This window comes from Diuraphis noxia, unplaced genomic scaffold (genome assembly GCF_037042655.1).
Source record: "Diuraphis noxia isolate RWA-SAM2 unplaced genomic scaffold, SU_Dnox_SAM2 contig0009, whole genome shotgun sequence".
Taxonomy (NCBI): domain Eukaryota; kingdom Metazoa; phylum Arthropoda; class Insecta; order Hemiptera; family Aphididae; genus Diuraphis; species Diuraphis noxia.
Window position 1 is genome coordinate 1,614,959 of NW_028301719.1, and position 22,237 is coordinate 1,637,195.

Here is a 22,237-nt window from a genome sequence, read left to right on the forward strand (position 1 = left end):
CATCAGTGGCTGCCAATTCCTAATATTTTAACAACTGTATTACACTGTTGTATCAGATTAGACTGCTTAGCTAAATTGTGTTGTTATTGTTTTTCTCTCTAGTGGCGTTCTCTGCATGCTGCATCGCATACAAAATATAATAATATATTGTAAATTTGTATATAAAATGTAATAATATTTTTAGTTAATGTATTGGCATGTTCAACATACCCGAATAAGTTAATATTACATTTTTCTGTCCCATTTTTCAGATTATATAATATTTTATCTTATAATTATAGTTTTATTGAGATTTTTCTTTTTGCAATAATTGAGCAAATGGAATCTTAAGCATAAATAATAATGCTTGCCATTTATTTTAAATTTTATTAACAGTCTAAAGTTTAATCTTGACCTTATACCTATTGTATGTAGATAGTACTAATTTCATTTCGTACATAAATGTAATGAGCATACAAATTTTGAATTATAAATGTCTGTCGTACAATAAATAAACATTTTATTTAAATCAAAAATGTAAACGATATGGCTACATGCCATATGTAATATTACTACAATTTTTCCATAATAATTCCTACATGATTCTAAAACATTGGTTTATCATAGTAATCTATATGTTACAGTTAAAGTGTCGAATCAGTTATTTTATGAAACAACTAGATACTTTAAAATATACCTAAAACGTATAGGTATAATGTATATAATTTACACTTTAACTAGTTATTTTCTCTTAGTTTATGTGTCAAATTGTATACAAAATATCATGTACAATATCGTTATATTACTGTCCATCATAATAACGATAGTGTTACATTTTCTGTAATGCAATTATTCTAACGAGCACTATTATTTTATTATACTATACCTATCAGTTGTAACGTATCACTAGATAAGTATTTGAAATTATAATAATATAATTTCAGTCGCAGGCGTGATATAAAATCTAAGGATATATGAGCTTTTTTTTAACTATTAAATATTTCAAACAAATATAAACGTTACAATCAGAAAAAATTATCATCAACATTGTGTTAAATTTTTGTTGTAGCTGAAAATTATTAATTTATATGTTTTTAACCTCAAGAAAAGAACGTTCAAACTTTAGAATAATATCATATTTCGCGATATCGAACAGATTCGATTGAGTAATGAATATAGCATAGAAAATACCAGTTTTCGACAAACCCGAGCTTGTTTGACCGAATTAAAAAAAAATTAAAATTATATGTCATGTTGGTATTTGAAATTTTCGCTGAATATTCATACTAGCATCCCTATAGATATCGAATATTTATGAATATATTTTGATATTTTTATATATGAAATTCAAATTGTATGATGACGGATTAACAATTTTCTAAATTGCATGGTCACAATATTTGTATTCAAACATTCAAATTTTGCGTTTAGTGATGGTATTTTTATTTCTTTCGTCCACGAATTATGTGCAGATTATAAAAAACTAGTGTTTGGTGAAATACAGGCGATCTTACTGTGATGATGAAATATGCCATCCATCCTGCAATTTCACTATCCGCCTAGACATTTAGTGAAATGCATTTTTCATGTCAGTCAAATAATAAAAAAACATTTTGTATTATTTTAAGAATTTAAATATATTTTCTATTAGTTATTTATTTCCATGTTATGGATAAAATAAACTATGTATTATTTACTAATATGTTAAACTCGTAGAAAATAAAATAATAAAAGCAATGGAACTTTTATTTTTATGTAATAAAAATGTATTGTACGACTCACTATTCGTACTGTAGCTAGTCTATACTCACTATAATGGTACACAATATACTCGTACTATTATCTACGTCTATCACATCTTATTAGGTTTTACCTGTATATATTTATGATTTCATTTTTAAAACAATAGTAATAGTAAACACGAAATTAAACATTTTATTTCATTTACCAACGTGTTTTTCACATAAAGAAATAATACATTGCTTTTTTATATATTATAAAATTGCAATAAATAACTGATATAAAATATATTTAAATTTTTAAAATAATACAATATGTTTTTTTTATTATTTGTTTGACATTGAATAGGTTTTTAACTAAATGTCTAGGTGGATAGTAAAATTTCAGTAGGATTAATTTCTTTGACTATACGCCTAGGCATTTAATAAAATTCCTGATTTGACGCTACCTTGTCCGAAATTATGTCAAATTAAGTATAAGATATTATGTTATTTGTGTAATACGATATTATATTTTTGAGTGTTTAGACAACTGTGCAACTGATAATGAGTCTATCCTTAGCTGATTGCTACTACTAATCGGTTTGAGATAAATACGTAAGTACACTGATGCATAAAACTTGTATGCTTTAATATTATTAAATCTTCGCCTTTCTCGTTTGCCACAAGGCATTGGATCAGTGGCGTATTTAGGGGGGTGGCGAGAGGGGGCATCAAATTTCAAGGGGCATCAATTTTTTATTTAAAAAAGCTAATAATAATAGTGTTACATGATAAGTTATTTGTGCTTACTCCCTCAATTATTATAAAGATAATGGTGATAATACTCGACCGTCTCGACCAAACACGCGGAATTTCAGAAATACAAATTGGTTATTTATAAAACACGATAGCGGTTGTATAGTATAATAGTATGTATTATAAAGTTGTATGACTTATATGTATAGTTGTAGCGATGAATTTATCTGTGATGTATATTGTACATATCAGGAAATTATTCTATGGGAAATTCAGAGACACCCCGGAACCCGTCAGTCATCAGTCGTCAATAATACCTATTTTTACTTCGTCGGCGGGCGGCGTATATGTACTAACTATTATGGCGACTATTAAATATTAATTACAATGCGTTTGCTCTGACTAGTACGTCCGTGCTTCGTGATACTGTTTAATAAAGCGTTCCTTTTTACTAAAGTAAAAAAGCTGTTATGATGATATTAATACTATGTTCGGATTTTTTTCAAACATGATTGATTTACCAGTAATTGAAGTGAGAAAGAAAGCTACCAAATTACAGAGTCAGTATCCTGAAGATCTCGATGGATCATTTATAAATGAATGTATTCATTTTCATGGATACTTAAAAAGTTTACCAGGAATTGTATCATCAAAATCTATTTTAGAGTTGTGCAAAATCATCGAAGATCACAATATAGCAGATGTCTACCCATATGTAGATATCTCATTGTAAAATATAAATGTTAATGTTTCTTTTGTTTAATTAAATGTTTCAATGTATGTTATGCTTCATATTATATCATGTTCTAAACTTCTATGTATGATAATGTTGTTATTCTTTAATGATCATAAAACAAAGGTAAATAAATGTTAAAATTTTGGGGGCAACAAATTATATGTACCCAGAGCATCAAATCTCTAAATACGCCACTGGAATGTTAAAGTTAAATATTTATTATTTACTTACGAGTTAAAAGTATAATAATTTTTTATGGTGTTGCTATGGACTAGCGTCCCGCATTGTCTAGTTCACGGTCAACTAGGTACCAGCCGAACCAAGATAGGGTAGGATGCGACCAACTTTGTAATTATAAGAGAGAAAGCATTTCGTGGAAATTATTAACGTTAGGGCAACACGTAATCATGTGGTTAGACGACTATGAAAGATCGTTGATAGGTGTGCACAGGATGTGGGATTATGCATCATTACAAAAGTTACAAGAAACAATGTCATAATGTATTATTATAATGTATATTTTTTCATAATAATAATAATGTTAATAATAATATAAATTATCGAAGTCTGTAGCCGCATGGGATACGCATTTAGCTCGTACGTGGGCGAGTGGCATTTCCGTCAACCTAGATAACTTTACCACATCCGTGAGAACAGCGACAAGAGCAAGTAGACTATGGGGAGTAGAGGGCAGCACTATATAAGGGACCCCGAAACGGCCTGTATTCAGACGCGACTTGACCAGACTAGCCAGAGCACCTTCACGCCAGTCTGTTGTTTAATTTAATTCATTGGACTTAGAAAAATTTCTTACAAACAATATTTTGAACTTATTCGAATCAAACCGAATTTATTCTATCATTCAGAATACTTAACTTACATTCAGCTTTCATGTTATAAATAAGTATATGTTTTATCACAATAAATAAACAATTAATCTAATTAAGAAGAATTCTACGTTGTGTAATTAACTCAAGAGTCACCTTCCAACCATCATCCTTGACTACTGATACCTGTAGGCGACGTGATCACTACAGTGTTCAACGACTAATAAAAACTAAATTTATTCTTTTGTGTTCGAACGTGGAACGACTTTGCCATATATATGTATAGCTAGCTGAATTACCCGGAACAAATTCATGACAAATTACATAACGCCATGTATGATCGTCTTAAATTCATAATTATCGATAAGACATAAGGTTAGGATACTAAACTTAAATAAAACAACGTTTTTTGAAAAGTAATTTTTTTTATTTTTGAATAGTGCTACATAACTACAGATTAACCAATATTTCTTTATAATCTATAATATTAGTTTTTTCACCAGGGTCATATATGTATAATTTTTTATCTGAGCTTACACGGGAGCAGGCAACGTATCATTATCCATCATGAGTGAAGCAGGGATCGTTGAAGTCAATTCCTGCAACTTTCACTGTCTGATCTTGTGCCTTATTAATTGACATAGCAAAACAAAGTTTAATAGGAAATCGGACACGTTTGAATTCGAAGGGATGCTCGTTTGTTATCATTGGAAGTCTTGGGATATATACAATATGACCACTCGCTGAGCCGGTAAGAATTTCATCTTCAACAAGGGTTTTTTTCAAAGATAATATTTTTAATCTCGTTCCATTGCACAATTTGGGAGGTTAAAAAATTTCTAGGACGCTTAAGCCATCTTAATGTTTTTGAGCGATTTTCACCTATTATAATATTATAGGCTAAAAATTTTCGCTCAGAATCGTCTTTATAAGCATACAATGGTTATAAAATTCAAGTTTAACTCGTTCCTCATAGTGACTTTTGATACCTTATGCATGGTAGACCAATACCCATTTATTACACGATTATAATTGTTTTTAGTAAAATGTGTTCGAATTTATAATATACCATAGGCGTACGCAGCGCTTAGTGCTAAGTGTAGCTGAAAATTATTCATTAATATGATTTTAACCTCAAGAAAAGAACGTCCAAACTTTAGAATAATACCATTTTAAAAAAATCGAAAAAGTCGATTGAATTAAGAGTTGTGTATTCTCAATTTTACTAAGATCAGCAGTGTAAATAATATGTAGATATGCGAATCTTATTCGCCGCAAATGTTCTACATGTATTATAATATGTGGCCAAGGAGAATATGGCATACAAAATATCAGTTTTCGACAAACCCGAATTGGTTTGACTGAATTAAAAAAAATATAAAATTATATGTCATGTAGGTATTTGAAATTTTCGCTGAATCCTAGCATCCCTATAGATCTCGAATATTTATGAAAATGGTTTGGCATAAATTTGTATGTATGTGATAGATATGGATTATAGTCTATAATTGTCTAACTCTTATACACTTGTTTAGCACGCCGCATTCACGTGAATTTTTACATCCGTTTTCGAAATTTATATGACACTTGTTTACCTGTAAATTTCAAAGTGCCATAAGGGGGTCAGGGAAATGATATATTTTTTTTTAAATTTTAGCATTTTATATGTCACCATTCTATTATGCTTCCTTTTAGCCATTTTATTGAACTGTTAGAATTAATGTCTTTTGTTGTGAAGATGAATATGGGCAATATAATATATAATTTTGATAATATATAAATATTTCATCATTATTAAACCTATAATTGTTTAATAAAATTTAATTAGAAAAAAAAAATATAAGTTTAATTAAAAATATAAATTAGATAAGAAAGATATATAAATTCATTAAAATTTACAAAAGAGTGTTATCAACAGATGACTTCTTTCAACAAAATCTCATGACCTATTAACTTTTATCGCGTATTTTTGTCGTGTTTAATATACATTATACTTATTGTTCATTACTTGTAAAAATAAAATATAAGATTCATCAGCAAAATTTAAATCCAATATATTACGAAGCAGTCAATTTGAATAATAATAGTTTTAAAAAATACTGGCATATTTTTGAATCCATCAGACGGCTGCATACAAATTTAGTCCCGTGGAAACAATTCCTTTCGAATTGCGTACCGGTTAAATTTTGGGATCCTACTGGTTACGTCACGAATTTTTTTTTTAGTACTCACCAATATTGTGTCTCGTATATTCTAAAAACTAAACATTATATTTTCCATTCCAGTTTTTATGAAGACTTAATTTTAGCGTTTGTAATGATAATTACTATACTACTACAGGTAAGTTACAAATATTGTTTATGCTTTTATATTATTATTGTATTATTGCATTTGTTATTATATATGTATATATAATACCACCCGTTATTACCTTTTAGTAAAATGTATATTTTTTTTGTACGCATTTTGCTATTTTCATTTTACTAAAAATATAATATTCCTATGGTATAGCCGTTATAGGTAAAAATTTGAAAATTAACTATAGGCGAGTATTGATATTTACCTGCCTACATAATATCTGTATATAAATATAAATATAGTTTTTCTTCACATTTAAGTTGTATTGTCAATTATTCAATATAACATTATGGTTCGCAATTAAATATTTTTAAATTACGTTCAACAAACAAATTCGGTTGTGTAGAAACCGGGTTTTTGCTGCAATATTTTTTTAGGCCACGTATAATATCGATTGAATATTGTATATGATTCAAATACCAAGAACGTCTGCGGCGAATATAATGCACAAATTTATTATTTAATCAGGTGATAGATTCGATATTTTCTGTAATGCAATTATTCTAACGAGCACTATTATTTTATTATACTATACCTATCAGTTATAACGTATCACTAGATAAGTATATGAAATTATAATAATATAATTTCAGTCGCAGGCGTGATACAAAATCTAAGGATATATGAGCTTTTTTTTAACTATTAAATATTTCAACCAAATAAAAACGTTACAATCAGAAAATATTATCATCAACATTGTGTTAAATTTTTGTTGTAGCTGAAAATTATTAATTTATATGTTTTTAACTTCAAGAAAAGATTGTTCAAACTTTAGAATAATATCATTTTTCGCGATATCGAACAGATTCAATTGAGTAATGAGTTGTGTATTCTTAATTTTATTAAGATTACCTGTCTAAATAATATGTTGATTTGCGAATTATACTTTCCACAAATGTTCTGTAGGTGTTATTCGTTGCCCTGGAGAATATAGCGTAGAAAATACCAGTTTTCGACAAACCCGAGTTTGTTTGACCGAATTAAAAAAAAATTAAAATTATATGTCATGTAGGTATTTGAAATTTTCGCTGAATATTCATACTAGCATTTCTATAGACCTCGAATATTTATGAATATATTTTGATCTTTTTATATATGAATTATTATATAATTATTAATTATATATTATAATATGTGGCCCAGGAGAATATGGCATACAAAATATCAGTTTTCAACAAACCCGAATTTGTTTGACTGAATGAAAATAAAAATAAAATTATATGTCATGTAGGTATTTGAAGTTTTCGCTGAATATTCATACTAGCATCCCTATAGATCTCGAATATTTATGAAAATGTTTGGCATAAATTTGTATGTATGTGATAGATATGGATTATAGTCTATAATTGTCTAACTCTTATACACTTGTTTAGCACGCCGCATTCACGTGAATTTTTACATCCGTTTTCGAAATTTATATGACACTTGTTTACCTGTAAATTTCAAAGTGCCATAAGAGGGTCAGGGAAATTATATATATTTTTTTTTAATTTTCGTATTTTATATGTCACCATTCTATTATGCTTCCTTTTAGCCATTTTATTGAACTGTTAGAATTAATGTCTTTTGTTGTGAAGTTGAATATGGGCAATATAATATATAATTTTGATAATATAAAAATATTTCATCATTATTAAACCTATAATTGTTTAATAAAATTTAATTAGAAAAAAAAAATATAAGTTTAATTAAAAATATAAATTAGATAAGATATATAAATTCATTAAAATTTACAAAAGAGTGTTATCAACAGATGACTTCTTTCAACAAAATCTCATGACCTATTAACTTTTAACGCGTATTTTTGTCGTGTTTAATATACATGATACTTATTGTTCATTACTTGTAAAAATACAATATAAGATTCATCAGCAAAATTTAAATCCAATATATTACGAAGCAGTCAATTTGAATAATAATAGTTGTTGCCGCGTCAACGCAAAACCAATATTAGTGCGTTTATCATTGATATACATAACAACACGGCGGCGGCTTGTCTGTCTTCCTCTCCCTCTTCTTCGTCACCAACCTTCCTGTCCATACACCACTCCGTCATTAATTGTTTTAATTATTATCATTGTTTTTTTTTTTATTTATTCTCTTTGTGTTATACGCTATCAATGTACAATTATGGTTCGGCTCTTATATTATTATTATAACGTTTCCTTGTGTGTCATTGTGACAGAATTTTGTATATTATATATTTATATATCTCGAGGAAAGACATCACCGGGTTTATCTTACTGATACAATAAATATCATACACAACGAATTGTGCACGTGAGTTATATTTATTCATGTGAATTATTTGTATTTCTTCGTCATTGAGACATACACCGATCGTCGGTGTTCATCCACAAATTCGAAGTCGACAAGGGGTGTTTGTTGCGTAAGACCGCCAGTACCCGCTGTGGTATGTGAGAGGCCGCCCAGGTCTTCGAATCCCTCTACCGAGTCTACCGCATTCGTTCCAGAGTCAAGTGTGCTCACTGCGTAAGACCGCCAGTACCCTCCGTGGTATGTGAGAGGCCGCCCAGGTCGTCAAGTCCATCTCCAGTGTCCTGTCCATTAACATCACGCATCATCATCATATTAAATTTAAGTCCAGTTTTAAGTCATAGTCCATTATATGTGCGCTCGGTGGTCATTGCACCAAACCGATTTCGACCACCGAGATTCCCCCCCTAGTTTAACTAAACTCATATTCCCGACTCCCGTGCATAAACTCAACGTCCTTATCCCCATAGAAATAATTGTACCCTTCCTGTGAGTCGTCGTCGTATCCAGTGCTGCCTACGTCATCAGTACCAGGCAATGTACATTGAGTTGCCTATATTCAATACACAAGGCGTCTTAGTATACTAATTGTCTTCTGATAGATATCAGATCTTGTCCTGTCATCGTCAGCATTATTATTATCAATACTATCGTAACAAGCCCAGCGGGCAACATTTTGGTAGCAGAGCATGGTTATAAAAAACAATCTAAATATGGCACTCAATCAAAAAAATTCGGACGAAAATGTGAAGGATGCAGTAAGGAGACGGGGAATTATCAAAGGAAAGTTAACTCGATTTGGTACATTTTTTAATGGATTTTTAAGAAGTGATAAAAGAAATTTCACTGAGTTAAAGCTTCGATGTGATAAATTGAATACATTATATGATGAATTCGATGCAGTTCAAACGGAAATCGAAGAGTTTGACGAGTCCACCGCTCAGCTAAGCGAACGTACCACATTTGAAAACGACTTTTTCGCTATTCAAGCAGCTGCTTCAGAAGAATGTGAAAATCATCAGCGATCAAACGTACCAACATCAACTCAACCATATCAGCAAAATGACAGTCAATTATTTCAATTGCCTCGTATTAGTTTACCAGAGTTTTCTGGAGGTTATGAAAATTGGCAATCGTTCCGGGATAACTTTATGGTTATGGTCGACAAAAAAAATATAGCACCTGTGCAAAAGCTCCAATATCTTCGAATGGCTCTGTCGGGGTCTGCTGCACAGTTGATTAATAGTTTAGATATTACTGATGTCAACTACCAAGTAGCTTGGGACTTACTTATCAAACGCTTTGAAAATAAACGTCTAATTGTACAGTCACACTTATCCAAACTTTTCGCAGTTCAACGTCTTGAAAAAGAATCAGCAACAGAATTGCGGTTCTTTTATGATACATTTACAAGCCACTTAGGTGCATTGAAGGCAGTGGGAGAAAAGGTTGATGGCTGGAGCACACTTTTGGTATTTCTTGCCGCTTCAAAATTAGATGCGAGATCGTTGATGGAATGGGAAGTGTCTAGAACGGACACTAGCGTGCCCACTTGGTCGGAACTTGATAAATTTCTCTCTCATCGTTGTCACACACTAGACGCTGTTGAAGTATCAAAACGTCAATCTAAGGAATCAAGTAATCAAGTATCAACACAAGGAGCACGAAAGTCGTTTATAACATGTCAAGATAACTCAGTAATGACAGATGAAACAACTACAAAATGTTATGTATGTAAAAAACCACATCCGTTATATCAATGTTCAAAGTTTTTAGAAATGAGAACTCCGGATAAAGTGAAAACGGCTAGAGCAGCAAATGTTTGTGTAAACTGTTTACGTAGCGGTCACAGAGCATCTGCATGTCGGAGTTTTGGTTGTCAAAAATGTAACAAGCGACACAACAGTAAATTGCACTTAGAAGAAGAAGAACGAGAAGAAGCATTTTCCAATAACATGATACTTGTCCAACAAACATACAATGAGATAGAGAGCAGTTCTGAAGAACAAGAAAATGCAGTGGTTTGCAAGGCACAAATAAGTATTAACGGCGATAGAGCGGGGAAAGAAGTAGCGATGTTGTCGACAGCAATAGTTATTATAAACGATGTTCGGAATGAGAAAGTAACAGCACGAGTCCTCCTCGATTCAGGATCACAGGTTAACTTGATGACTATGAAGTTAGCAACGAAACTTGGTTATCCCATAAAATCAACAAATATTACAATTCGTGGTGTCTCTGGGAACCCATGTACACCAATTGGCGAAATTACAGCTAGCATAAAATCGAGATTAAACGCTTTCGAAGCCAGTCTTCAGTTTTTAGTAATGCAGAACGTAGCATGTACAATACCTACAGTCTATCCTGAAAAAAACATAATGAAAGTAATTAACAGCAAAGAATACGCAGATCCAGATGTATGTTCAATGAGAAAAATCGATATGATAGTGGGAACGCAATTATTCTTTCGACTTTTATGTATAGGACAAATCAGACCCGCAGGCACCGATGCCATTTGGCAAAAAACAGTTTTTGGGTGGATTTTATCAGGCCACATAACTTCTACAAATCCAATGCACTGCTTGTCAGTAACAGCAAGCCGGATCGAGCCAATCCAAAAGCAAGTTCAAAAATTCTGGGAGTTGGAAGAAGTTGTAAAATCATCGCCAGTTCAAGTGCTCTCAATGGAAGAAAAAAAATGTGAAGATCATTTTTTAAGCACTTATCGGAGAGAGGAAAACGGTCGATTCACATTAGAATTACCATTTAAAGAAAATGTTAATCAGCTAGGAGAATCTCGAGTGATGGCGGAAAAACGTTTTTATACGATGGAACAAAAACTTGAAGGAAATCGAGAATTGAAAGAAGAATATGTAAAGTTTATGCGTGAATACATTGAGTTAGGACACATGGAAGTGAACGAACAAAGAAAAGAACAATATCAGTTATTTCTACCACATCACGCGGTAATTAGACAAGAAAGCCTTACAACTAAGGTACGTGTTGTGTTCGACGCTTCGGCCAAAACCTCGACTTCTGTGTCATTAAACGATGTACTCATGGTGGGCCCTACAATTTAGGACGATTTACGAGCCATTCTATTAAGATTCAGAATTCATGCAGTAGCAATGACAGCAGACATTGAAAAAACGTACAGACAAATTAATATAAGTCCCGAATTTCAATCCTATCAACAAATTCTATGGCGAGAAACCCGAAATGAGCCCCTTTTGAGTTATAAGCTTAAAACAGTAACTTACGGGACATCTGCAGCGCCATTCATGGCTATCCGAACTTTGATGCAATTAGCTGAGTGTGAAAAAAGGAATTACGAAGAAGCGTCTCGCATTGCGAAACGAGATTTTTACGTCGATGACCTGTTGACGGGAGCAGCAAATTTAGAATAGGCAATAAGGCTTCAAGAAAGTATGATGGAGATGTGCAAAAAAGGTGGATTCGTACTCCGAAAATGGTGTTCGAATCGTAAAGAATTATTGGAACTAGTTCCAAATGCGACACGATCAACTAATCATAACTTTGACCCCAAAGATGACGTCACGACAAAAACTCTCGGAGTCTGTTGGAACCCAATTGAAGACCAATTCCACTTCAAGGTCCAAGTAGCGAAACAACTATCGTCGTGTACGAAACGCAAAGTAGTGTCAGAAATGTCCAGACTTTTTGATCCATTAGGACTAGTGAACCCGGTAATCGTGAAGGCGAAAGTATTTGTCCAACAACTCTGGAAGTTAAAACTATCATGGGACGAGTCATTGCCAATTGAACATCACACATCTTGGGAAAAGTATCGACAGGAGCTCAAAGATATAACCCAAATCAACATTCCTCGGAGAGTTACCGTCAGTAATAGTATTCAAAATGACCTCCACATATTTTGTGATGCATCTCAAGTTGCCTACGGGGCATGCGCATATTTACGGAGTCTAACAAAAAGGCAAGCAGTTACTGTGCAGTTGCTCATAGCAAAGTCTAGAGTATGTCCAATGAAGGCAACAACTATTCCGCGTCTGGAGCTGTGTGCAGCATTACTGGCTGCTAAGTTGATGACTATCATCCGTCAAGCATTAAAAGAAGTTATGTCTCTCAACAAAATAATATTTTGGTCAGACTCATCAATAGTGATTGGTTGGATTCAAAGTGATGAGCCAAGTAATAGCTGGAAAACATTCGTTGCCAACCGTATTGAAGAAATACGAGAATTAACGACTAGTTACGTATGGAAACACGTACAAGGATGTGACAACCCGGCTGACCATATATCACGAGGGCTAAGTGTCAACGAGTTAATTAACTGTAGACAATGGTGGTCAGGACCACAGTGGCTAGCATCACCAGAGTCGGAATGGCCAGACGTAATCATCGGAGAAAAAAATAACTGAACCTACTGAACGACGCAAAGAGCTAAGCATCCTACAAGTTAGTCTAAATAAAACAATTGACTTTATAGAGATACTTGGAAGATTCTCAAAGTTAGAACGACTTTACCGAAGTACTGCCTATTTGTTTCGAGGGGTTACAATAAAAAGGGAACGAGTGATTGGAGAAATTATATCCAAAGAAATCGAAAAGAGTTCACACTTTTGGATAAAAATAATTCAAAACGCATCGTTCAATGAGGAAATAGCTGAGTTGTATGTCAGGCAATCACTCACCAAGCACAATAGCAAATTAAATTCTCTGAATCCGTTTTTAGATAGTCATGGAATACTGAGAGTAGGTGGCCGATTGCAAAACGCTAATGAGCCATATGACGCACGACATCCAATACTTCTACCGGCTGATTCACGGTTATCTGAGCTTCTCGTGGAACATGAGCATCGTAGGCTACTACACGCAGGTCCCCAACAACTAATTGCAAGTCTTAGAAGAAGTTACTGGATTCTTGGGATACGTCGTATAGTTCAAAAGATCATTTTTAATTGTAATCCGTGTTATCGATGGAAGGTTGAAGGTAGTCAACAGATATGGGATCATTGCCAACTGAACGTGTTGTTCCATCGGCAGCTTTTCATATATGTGGCGTGGATTATGCTGGCCCATTCAAAATGCGATATGGTCCTCCACGATCCAAACAAATATTCAAGTCTTATATTGCAATTTTCGTCTGTTTTTCGACCAAAGCAATTCATATGGAATGGGTCGATGATCTGACTTCCGACGCATTCATAGCTACCTTAAAGTGTTTTATAGCAAGAAGAGGTAGTCCATTAAAAATATATTCGGACAACGGGTGTAACTTCGTAGGAGCTGCCGCGCAACTAAAAAAATTCCTGGCATCCACGGATTTAAAACAACAGCTACATTCATATGCCGCTCATTCAATGATAAGTTGGTCATTTATTCCTCCTCATGCTCCACATATGGGTGGCTTATGGGAAGCGGGAGTAAAGTCTATGAAATTTCATTTGCGCAGGAGTTTAGGAGAAACGACACTTAGTCAGAGAGAAGCCACAACGTTATTAGCACAGATTGAAGCTGTGTTGAATTCACGACCGTTAATAGCTGCTTCTACTGACCCCAATGACCTAGAAGTTCTAACCCCAGGGCATTTCTTAATCGGAAAACCATTGACAGCCATCCCAGAGCCCTCCTACTCTTCGATAAAAAGCTACAAGGTAAGATGGCATAAGATACAGCAGCTAGTACAACAATTCTGGCAACGATGGCGAACAGAATATCTACAATCCTTACAAATACGTAAAAAATGGCAAAAACCTAAACCAAATTTACAAATTGGCGACCTTGTTCTCATCCGAGAGGATTTCGAAACTCCACTAACATGGAGAAGAGGAAGAATCATAGCCGTTCACAAAGGAAATGATGAGTTGATTAGAGTGGCAACGATTAAAACTCAGACTGGTGAAGTTAAACGACCAGTACATAAACTTTGTTTACTGCCTAATCAATAACCAAATCATTAAACACGTCAAGGGTTTAATGGGGGCCGGAATGTTGCCGCGTCAACGCAAAACCAATATTAGTGCGTTTATCATTGATATACATAACAACACGGCGGCGACTTGTCTGTCTTCCTCTCCCTCTTCTTCGTCACCAACCTTCCTGTCCATACACCACTCCGTCGTTAATTGTTTTAATTATTATCATTGTTTTTTTTTTATTTATTCTCTTTGTGTTATACGCTATCAATGTACAATTATTGTTCGGCTCTTTCCGTATCAATTATGGTAATTATTATTATCGTTGTTATTAATTATTACTCTGGGAGAAAATCGTCATCGCTTAAATTTTGTAATATATCATCGTATGTTTTTGTCGCAAGTTAAATTGTATTAGGTCAATGCGACTGAAATAGTATATTAGTATAATGTTTCCTTGTGTGTCATTGTGACAGAATTTTATATATTATAGTTTTTGTCGCAATTTAAATTGTATTAGGTCAATGCGACTGAAATAGTGTATTATTATAACGTTTCCTTGTGTGTCATTGTGACAGAATTTTGTATATTATATATTTATATATCTCGAGGAAAGACATCACCGGGTTTATCTTACTGATACAATAAATATCATACACAACGAATTGTGCACGTGAGTTATATTTATTCATGTGAATTATTTGTATTTCTTCGTCATTGAGACATACACCGATCGTCGGTGTTCATCCACAAATTCGAAGTCGACAAGGGGTGTTTGTTGCGTAAGACCGCCAGTACCCGCTGTGGTATGTGAGAGGCCGCCCAGGTCTTCGAGTCCCTCTACCGAGTCTACCGCATCCGTTCCAGAGTCAAGTGTGCTCACTGCGTAAGACCGCCAGTACCCTCCGTGGTATGTGAGAGGCCGCCCAGGTCGTCAAGTCCATCTCCAGTGTCCTGTCCATTAACATCACGCATCATCATCATATTAAATTTAAGTCTAGTTTTAAGTCATAGTCCATTATATGTACGCTCGGTGGTCATTGCACCAAACCGATTTCGACCACCGAGATTCCCCCCCCTAGTTTAACTAAACTCATCTTCCCGACACCCGTGCATAAACTCAACGTCCTTATCCCCATAGAAATAATTGTACCCTTCCTGTGAGTCGTCGTCGTATCCAGTGCTGCCTACGTCATCAGTACCAGGCAGTGTACATTGAGTTGCCTATATTCAATACACAAGGCGTCTTAGTATACTAATTGTCATCTGATAGATATCAGATCTTGTCCTGTCATCGTCAGCATTATTATTATCAATACTATCGTAACAAGCCCAGCGGGCAACAATAGTTTTAAAAAATACTGGCATATTTTTGAATCCATCAGACGGCTGCATACAAATTTAGTCCCGTGGCAACAATTCCTTTCGAATTGCGTACCGGTTAATTTTTGGGATCCTACTGGTTACGTCACGAATTTTTTTTTTAGTACTCACCAATATTGCGTCTCGTATATTCTAAAAACTAAACATTATATTTTCCATTCCCGTTTTTATGAAGACTTAATTTTAGCGTTTGTAATGATAATTACTACACTACTACTGGTAGGTTACAAATATTGTTTATGCTTTTATATTATTATTGTATTATTGCATTTGTTATTATATATGTATATATATTACCACCCGTTATTACCTTTTAGTAAAATGTATATTTTTTTTGTACGCATTTTGCTATTTTCACTTTACTAAAAATATAATATTCCTATGTTATAGCCGTTATAGGTAAAAATTTGAAAATTAACTATATGCGAGTATTGATATTTACCTGCCTACATAATATCTGTATATAAATATAAATTTAGTTTTTCTTCACATTTAAGTTGTATTGTCAATTATTCAAAATAACATTATGGTTCGCAATTAAATATTTTTAAATTACGTTCAACAAACAAATTCGGTTGTGTAGAAACCGGGTTTTTGCTGCAATATGTTTTTAGGCCACGTATAATATCGATTGAATATTGTATATGATTCAAATACCAAGAACGTCTGCGGCGAATATAATGCACAAATTTATTATTTAATCAGGTGATAGATTCGATATTTTCTGTAATGCAATTATTCTAACGAGCACTATTATTTTATTATACCATACCTATCAGTTATAACGTATCACTAGATAAGTATATGAAATTATAATAATATAATTTCAGTCGCAGGCGTGATACAAAATCTAAGGATATATGAGCTTTTTTTTAACTATTAAATATTTCAAACAAATAAAAACGTTACAATCAGAAAATATTATCATCAACATTGTGTTAAATTTTTGTTGTAGCTGAAAATTATTAATTTATATGTTTTTAACCTCAAGAAAAGAACGTTCAAACTTTAGAATAATATCATTTTTCGCGATATCGAACAGATTCAATTGAGTAATGAGTTGTGTATTCTTAATTTTATTAAGATTACCTGTCTAAATAATATGTTGATTTGCGAATTATACTTTCCACAAATGTTCTGTAGGTGTTATTCGTTGCCCTGGAGAATATAGCGTAGAAAATACCAGTTTTCGACAAACCCGAGTTTGTTTGACCGAATTAAAAAAAAATTAAAATTATATGTCATGTAGGTATTTGAAATTTTCGCTGAATATTTATACTAGCATCCCTATAGATCTCGAATATTTATGAATATATTTTGATCTTTTTATATATGAATTATTATATAATTATTAATTATATATTATAATATGTGGCCCAGGAGAATATGGCATACAAAATATCAGTTTTCAACAAACCCGAATTAGTTTGACTGAATGAAAATAAAAATAAAATTATATGTCATGTAGGTATTTGAAATTTTCGCTGAATATTCATACTAGCATCCCTATAGATCTCGAATATTTATGAAAATGTTTGGCATAAATTTGTATGTATGTGATAGATATGGATTATAGTCTATAATTGTCTAACTCTTATACACTTGTTTAGCACGCCGCATTCACGTGAATTTTTACATCCGTTTTCGAAATTTATATGACACTTGTTTACCTGTAAATTTCAAAGTGCCATAAGTGGGTCAGAGAAATGATATATTTTTTTTTTAATTTTCGTACATTATATGTCACCATTCTATTATGCTTCCTTTTAGCCATTTTATTGAACTGTTAGAATTAATGTCTTTTGTTGTGAAGATGAATATGGGCAATATAATATATAATTTTGATAATATAAAAATATTTCATCATTATTAAACCTATAATTTATTGTTTAATAAAATTTAATTAGAAAAAAAAATATAAGTTTAATTAAAAATATAAATTAGATAAGGTATATAAATTCATTAGAATTTACAAAAAAGTGTTATCAATAGTTGACTTCTTTCAACAAAATCTCATGACCTATTAACTTTTATCGCGTATTTTAGTCGTGTTTAATATACACGATACTTATTATTCATTACTTGTAAAAATAAAATATAAGATTCATCAGCAAAATTTAAATCCAATATATTACGAAGCAGTCAATTTGAATAATAATAGTTTTAAAAAATACTGGCATATTTTTGAATCCATCAGACGGCTGCATACAAATTTAGTCCCGTGGCAACAATTCCTTTCGAATTGCGTACCGGTTAATTTTTGGGATCCTACTGGTTACGTCACGAATTTTTTTTTTAGTACTCACCAATATTGCGTCTCGTATATTCTAAAAACTAAACATTATATTTTCCATTCCCGTTTTTATGAAGACTTAATTTTAGCGTTTGTAATGATAATTACTACACTACTACTGGTAGGTTACAAATATTGTTTATGCTTTTATATTATTATTGTATTATTGCATTTGTTATTATATATGTATATATATTACCACCCGTTATTACCTTTTAGTAAAATGTATATTTTTTTTGTACGCATTTTGCTATTTTCACTTTACTAAAAATATAATATTCCTATGTTATAGCCGTTATAGGTAAAAATTTGAAAATTAACTATAGGCGAGTATTGATATTTACCTGCCTACATAATATCTGTATATAAATATAAATATAGTTTTTCTTCACATTTAAGTTGTATTGTCAATTATTCAAAATAACATTATGGTTCGCAATTAAATATTTTTAAATTACGTTCAACAAACAAATTCGGTTGTGTAGAAACCGGGTTTTTGCTGCAATATGTTTTTAGGCCACGTATAATATCGATTGAATATTGTATATGATTCAAATACCAAGAACGTCTGCGGCGAATATAATGCACAAATTTATTATTTAATCAGGTGATAGATTCGATATTTTCTGTAATGCAATTATTCTAACGAGCACTATTATTTTATTATACCATACCTATCAGTTATAACGTATCACTAGATAAGTATATGAAATTATAATAATATAATTTCAGTCGCAGGCGTGATACAAAATCTAAGGATATATGAGCTTTTTTTTAACTATTAAATATTTCAAACAAATAAAAACGTTACAATCAGAAAATATTATCATCAACATTGTGTTAAATTTTTGTTGTAGCTGAAAATTATTAATTTATATGTTTTTAACCTCAAGAAAAGAACGTTCAAACTTTAGAATAATATCATTTTTCGCGATATCGAACAGATTCAATTGAGTAATGAGTTGTGTATTCTTAATTTTATTAAGATTACCTGTCTAAATAATATGTTGATTTGCGAATTATACTTTCCACAAATGTTCTGTAGGTGTTATTCGTTGCCCTGGAGAATATAGCGTAGAAAATACCAGTTTTCGACAAACCCGAGTTTGTTTGACCGAATTAAAAAAAAATTAAAATTATATGTCATGTAGGTATTTGAAATTTTCGCTGAATATTTATACTAGCATCCCTATAGATCTCGAATATTTATGAATATATTTTGATCTTTTTATATATGAATTATTATATAATTATTAATTATATATTATAATATGTGGCCCAGGAGAATATGGCATACAAAATATCAGTTTTCAACAAACCCGAATTAGTTTGACTGAATGAAAATAAAAATAAAATTATATGTCATGTAGGTATTTGAAATTTTCGCTGAATATTCATACTAGCATCCCTATAGATCTCGAATATTTATGAAAATGTTTGGCATAAATTTGTATGTATGTGATAGATATGGATTATAGTCTATAATTGTCTAACTCTTATACACTTGTTTAGCACGCCGCATTCACGTGAATTTTTACATCCGTTTTCGAAATTTATATGACACTTGTTTACCTGTAAATTTCAAAGTGCCATAAGTGGGTCAGAGAAATGATATATTTTTTTTTTAATTTTCGTACATTATATGTCACCATTCTATTATGCTTCCTTTTAGCCATTTTATTGAACTGTTAGAATTAATGTCTTTTGTTGTGAAGATGAATATGGGCAATATAATATATAATTTTGATAATATAAAAATATTTCATCATTATTAAACCTATAATTTATTGTTTAATAAAATTTAATTAGAAAAAAAAATATAAGTTTAATTAAAAATATAAATTAGATAAGGTATATAAATTCATTAGAATTTACAAAAAAGTGTTATCAATAGTTGACTCTTTCAACAAAATCTCATGACCTATTAACTTTTATCGCGTATTTTAGTCGTGTTTAATATACACGATACTTATTGTTCATTACTTGTAAAAATAAAATATAAGATTCATCAGCAAAATTTAAATCCAATATATTACGAAGCAGTCAATTTGAATAATAATAGTTTTAAAAAATACTGGCATATTTTTGAATCCATCAGACGGCTGCATACAAATTTAGTCCCGTGGCAACAATTCCTTTCGAATTGCGTACCGGTTAATTTTTGGGATCCTACTGGTTACGTCACGAATTTTTTTTTTTAGTACTCACCAATATTGCGTCTCGTATATTCTAAAAACTAAACATTATATTTTCCATTCCCGTTTTTATGAAGACTTAATTTTAGCGTTTGTAATGATAATTACTACACTACTACTGGTAGGTTACAAATATTGTTTATGCTTTTATATTATTATTGTATTATTGCATTTGTTATTATATATGTATATATATTACCACCCGTTATTACCTTTTAGTAAAATGTATATTTTTTTTGTACGCATTTTGCTATTTTCACTTTACTAAAAATATAATATTCCTATGTTATAGCCGTTATAGGTAAAAATTTGAAAATTAACTATACGCGAGTATTGATATTTACCTGCCTACATAATATCTGTATATAAATATAAATATAGTTTTTCTTCACATTTAAGTTGTATTGTCAATTATTCAAAATAACATTATGGTTCGCAATTAAATATTTTTAAATTACGTTCAACAAACAAATTCGGTTGTGTAGAAACCGGGTTTTTGCTGCAATATGTTTTTAGGCCACGTATAATATCGATTGAATATTGTATATGATTCAAATACCAAGAACGTCTGCGGCGAATATAATGCACAAATTTATTATTTAATCAGGTGATAGATTCGATATTTTCTGTAATGCAATTATTCTAACGAGCACTATTATTTTATTATACCATACCTATCAGTTATAACGTATCACTAGATAAGTATATGAAATTATAATAATATAATTTCAGTCGCAGGCGTGATACAAAATCTAAGGATATATGAGCTTTTTTTTAACTATTAAATATTTCAAACAAATAAAAACGTTACAATCAGAAAATATTATCATCAACATTGTGTTAAATTTTTGTTGTAGCTGAAAATTATTAATTTATATGTTTTTAACCTCAAGAAAAGAACGTTCAAACTTTAGAATAATATCATTTTTCGCGATATCGAACAGATTCAATTGAGTAATGAGTTGTGTATTCTTAATTTTATTAAGATTACCTGTCTAAATAATATGTTGATTTGCGAATTATACTTTCCACAAATGTTCTGTAGGTGTTATTCGTTGCCCTGGAGAATATAGCGTAGAAAATACCAGTTTTCGACAAACCCGAGTTTGTTTGACCGAATTAAAAAAAAATTAAAATTATATGTCATGTAGGTATTTGAAATTTTCGCTGAATATTTATACTAGCATCCCTATAGATCTCGAATATTTATGAATATATTTTGATCTTTTTATATATGAATTATTATATAATTATTAATTATATATTATAATATGTGGCCCAGGAGAATATGGCATACAAAATATCAGTTTTCAACAAACCCGAATTAGTTTGACTGAATGAAAATAAAAATAAAATTATATGTCATGTAGGTATTTGAAATTTTCGCTGAATATTCATACTAGCATCCCTATAGATCTCGAATATTTATGAAAATGTTTGGCATAAATTTGTATGTATGTGATAGATATGGATTATAGTCTATAATTGTCTAACTCTTATACACTTGTTTAGCACGCCGCATTCACGTGAATTTTTACATCCGTTTTCGAAATTTATATGACACTTGTTTACCTGTAAATTTCAAAGTGCCATAAGTGGGTCAGAGAAATGATATATTTTTTTTTTAATTTTCGTACATTATATGTCACCATTCTATTATGCTTCCTTTTAGCCATTTTATTGAACTGTTAGAATTAATGTCTTTTGTTGTGAAGATGAATATGGGCAATATAATATATAATTTTGATAATATAAAAATATTTCATCATTATTAAACCTATAATTTATTGTTTAATAAAATTTAATTAGAAAAAA

At 31.3% G+C, this 22,237-nt stretch overlaps 3 protein-coding genes across 3 annotated transcripts; all 3 read left to right on the forward strand.

Annotated features, from left to right (window-relative positions):
- The first annotated feature begins 9,367 nt into the window (after window positions 1-9,367).
- Window positions 9,368-11,734, forward strand: LOC149054225 (uncharacterized). The gene has a single exon (XM_089230517.1). It carries the CDS (start codon window positions 9,368-9,370, stop codon window positions 11,732-11,734), a length of 2,367 nt encoding a protein of 788 aa, XP_089086643.1.
- A 351-nt stretch (window positions 11,735-12,085) lies between these two features.
- Window positions 12,086-13,054, forward strand: LOC149054226 (uncharacterized). The gene has a single exon (XM_089230518.1). It carries the CDS (start codon window positions 12,086-12,088, stop codon window positions 13,052-13,054), a length of 969 nt encoding a protein of 322 aa, XP_089086644.1.
- Window positions 13,055-13,639: 585 nt separating this feature from the next.
- LOC149054227 (uncharacterized) lies at window positions 13,640-14,584 on the forward strand. The gene has a single exon (XM_089230519.1). The coding sequence runs from the start codon at window positions 13,640-13,642 to the stop codon at window positions 14,582-14,584; it is 945 nt and encodes a 314-aa protein (XP_089086645.1).
- Window positions 14,585-22,237: the final 7,653 nt, after the last annotated feature.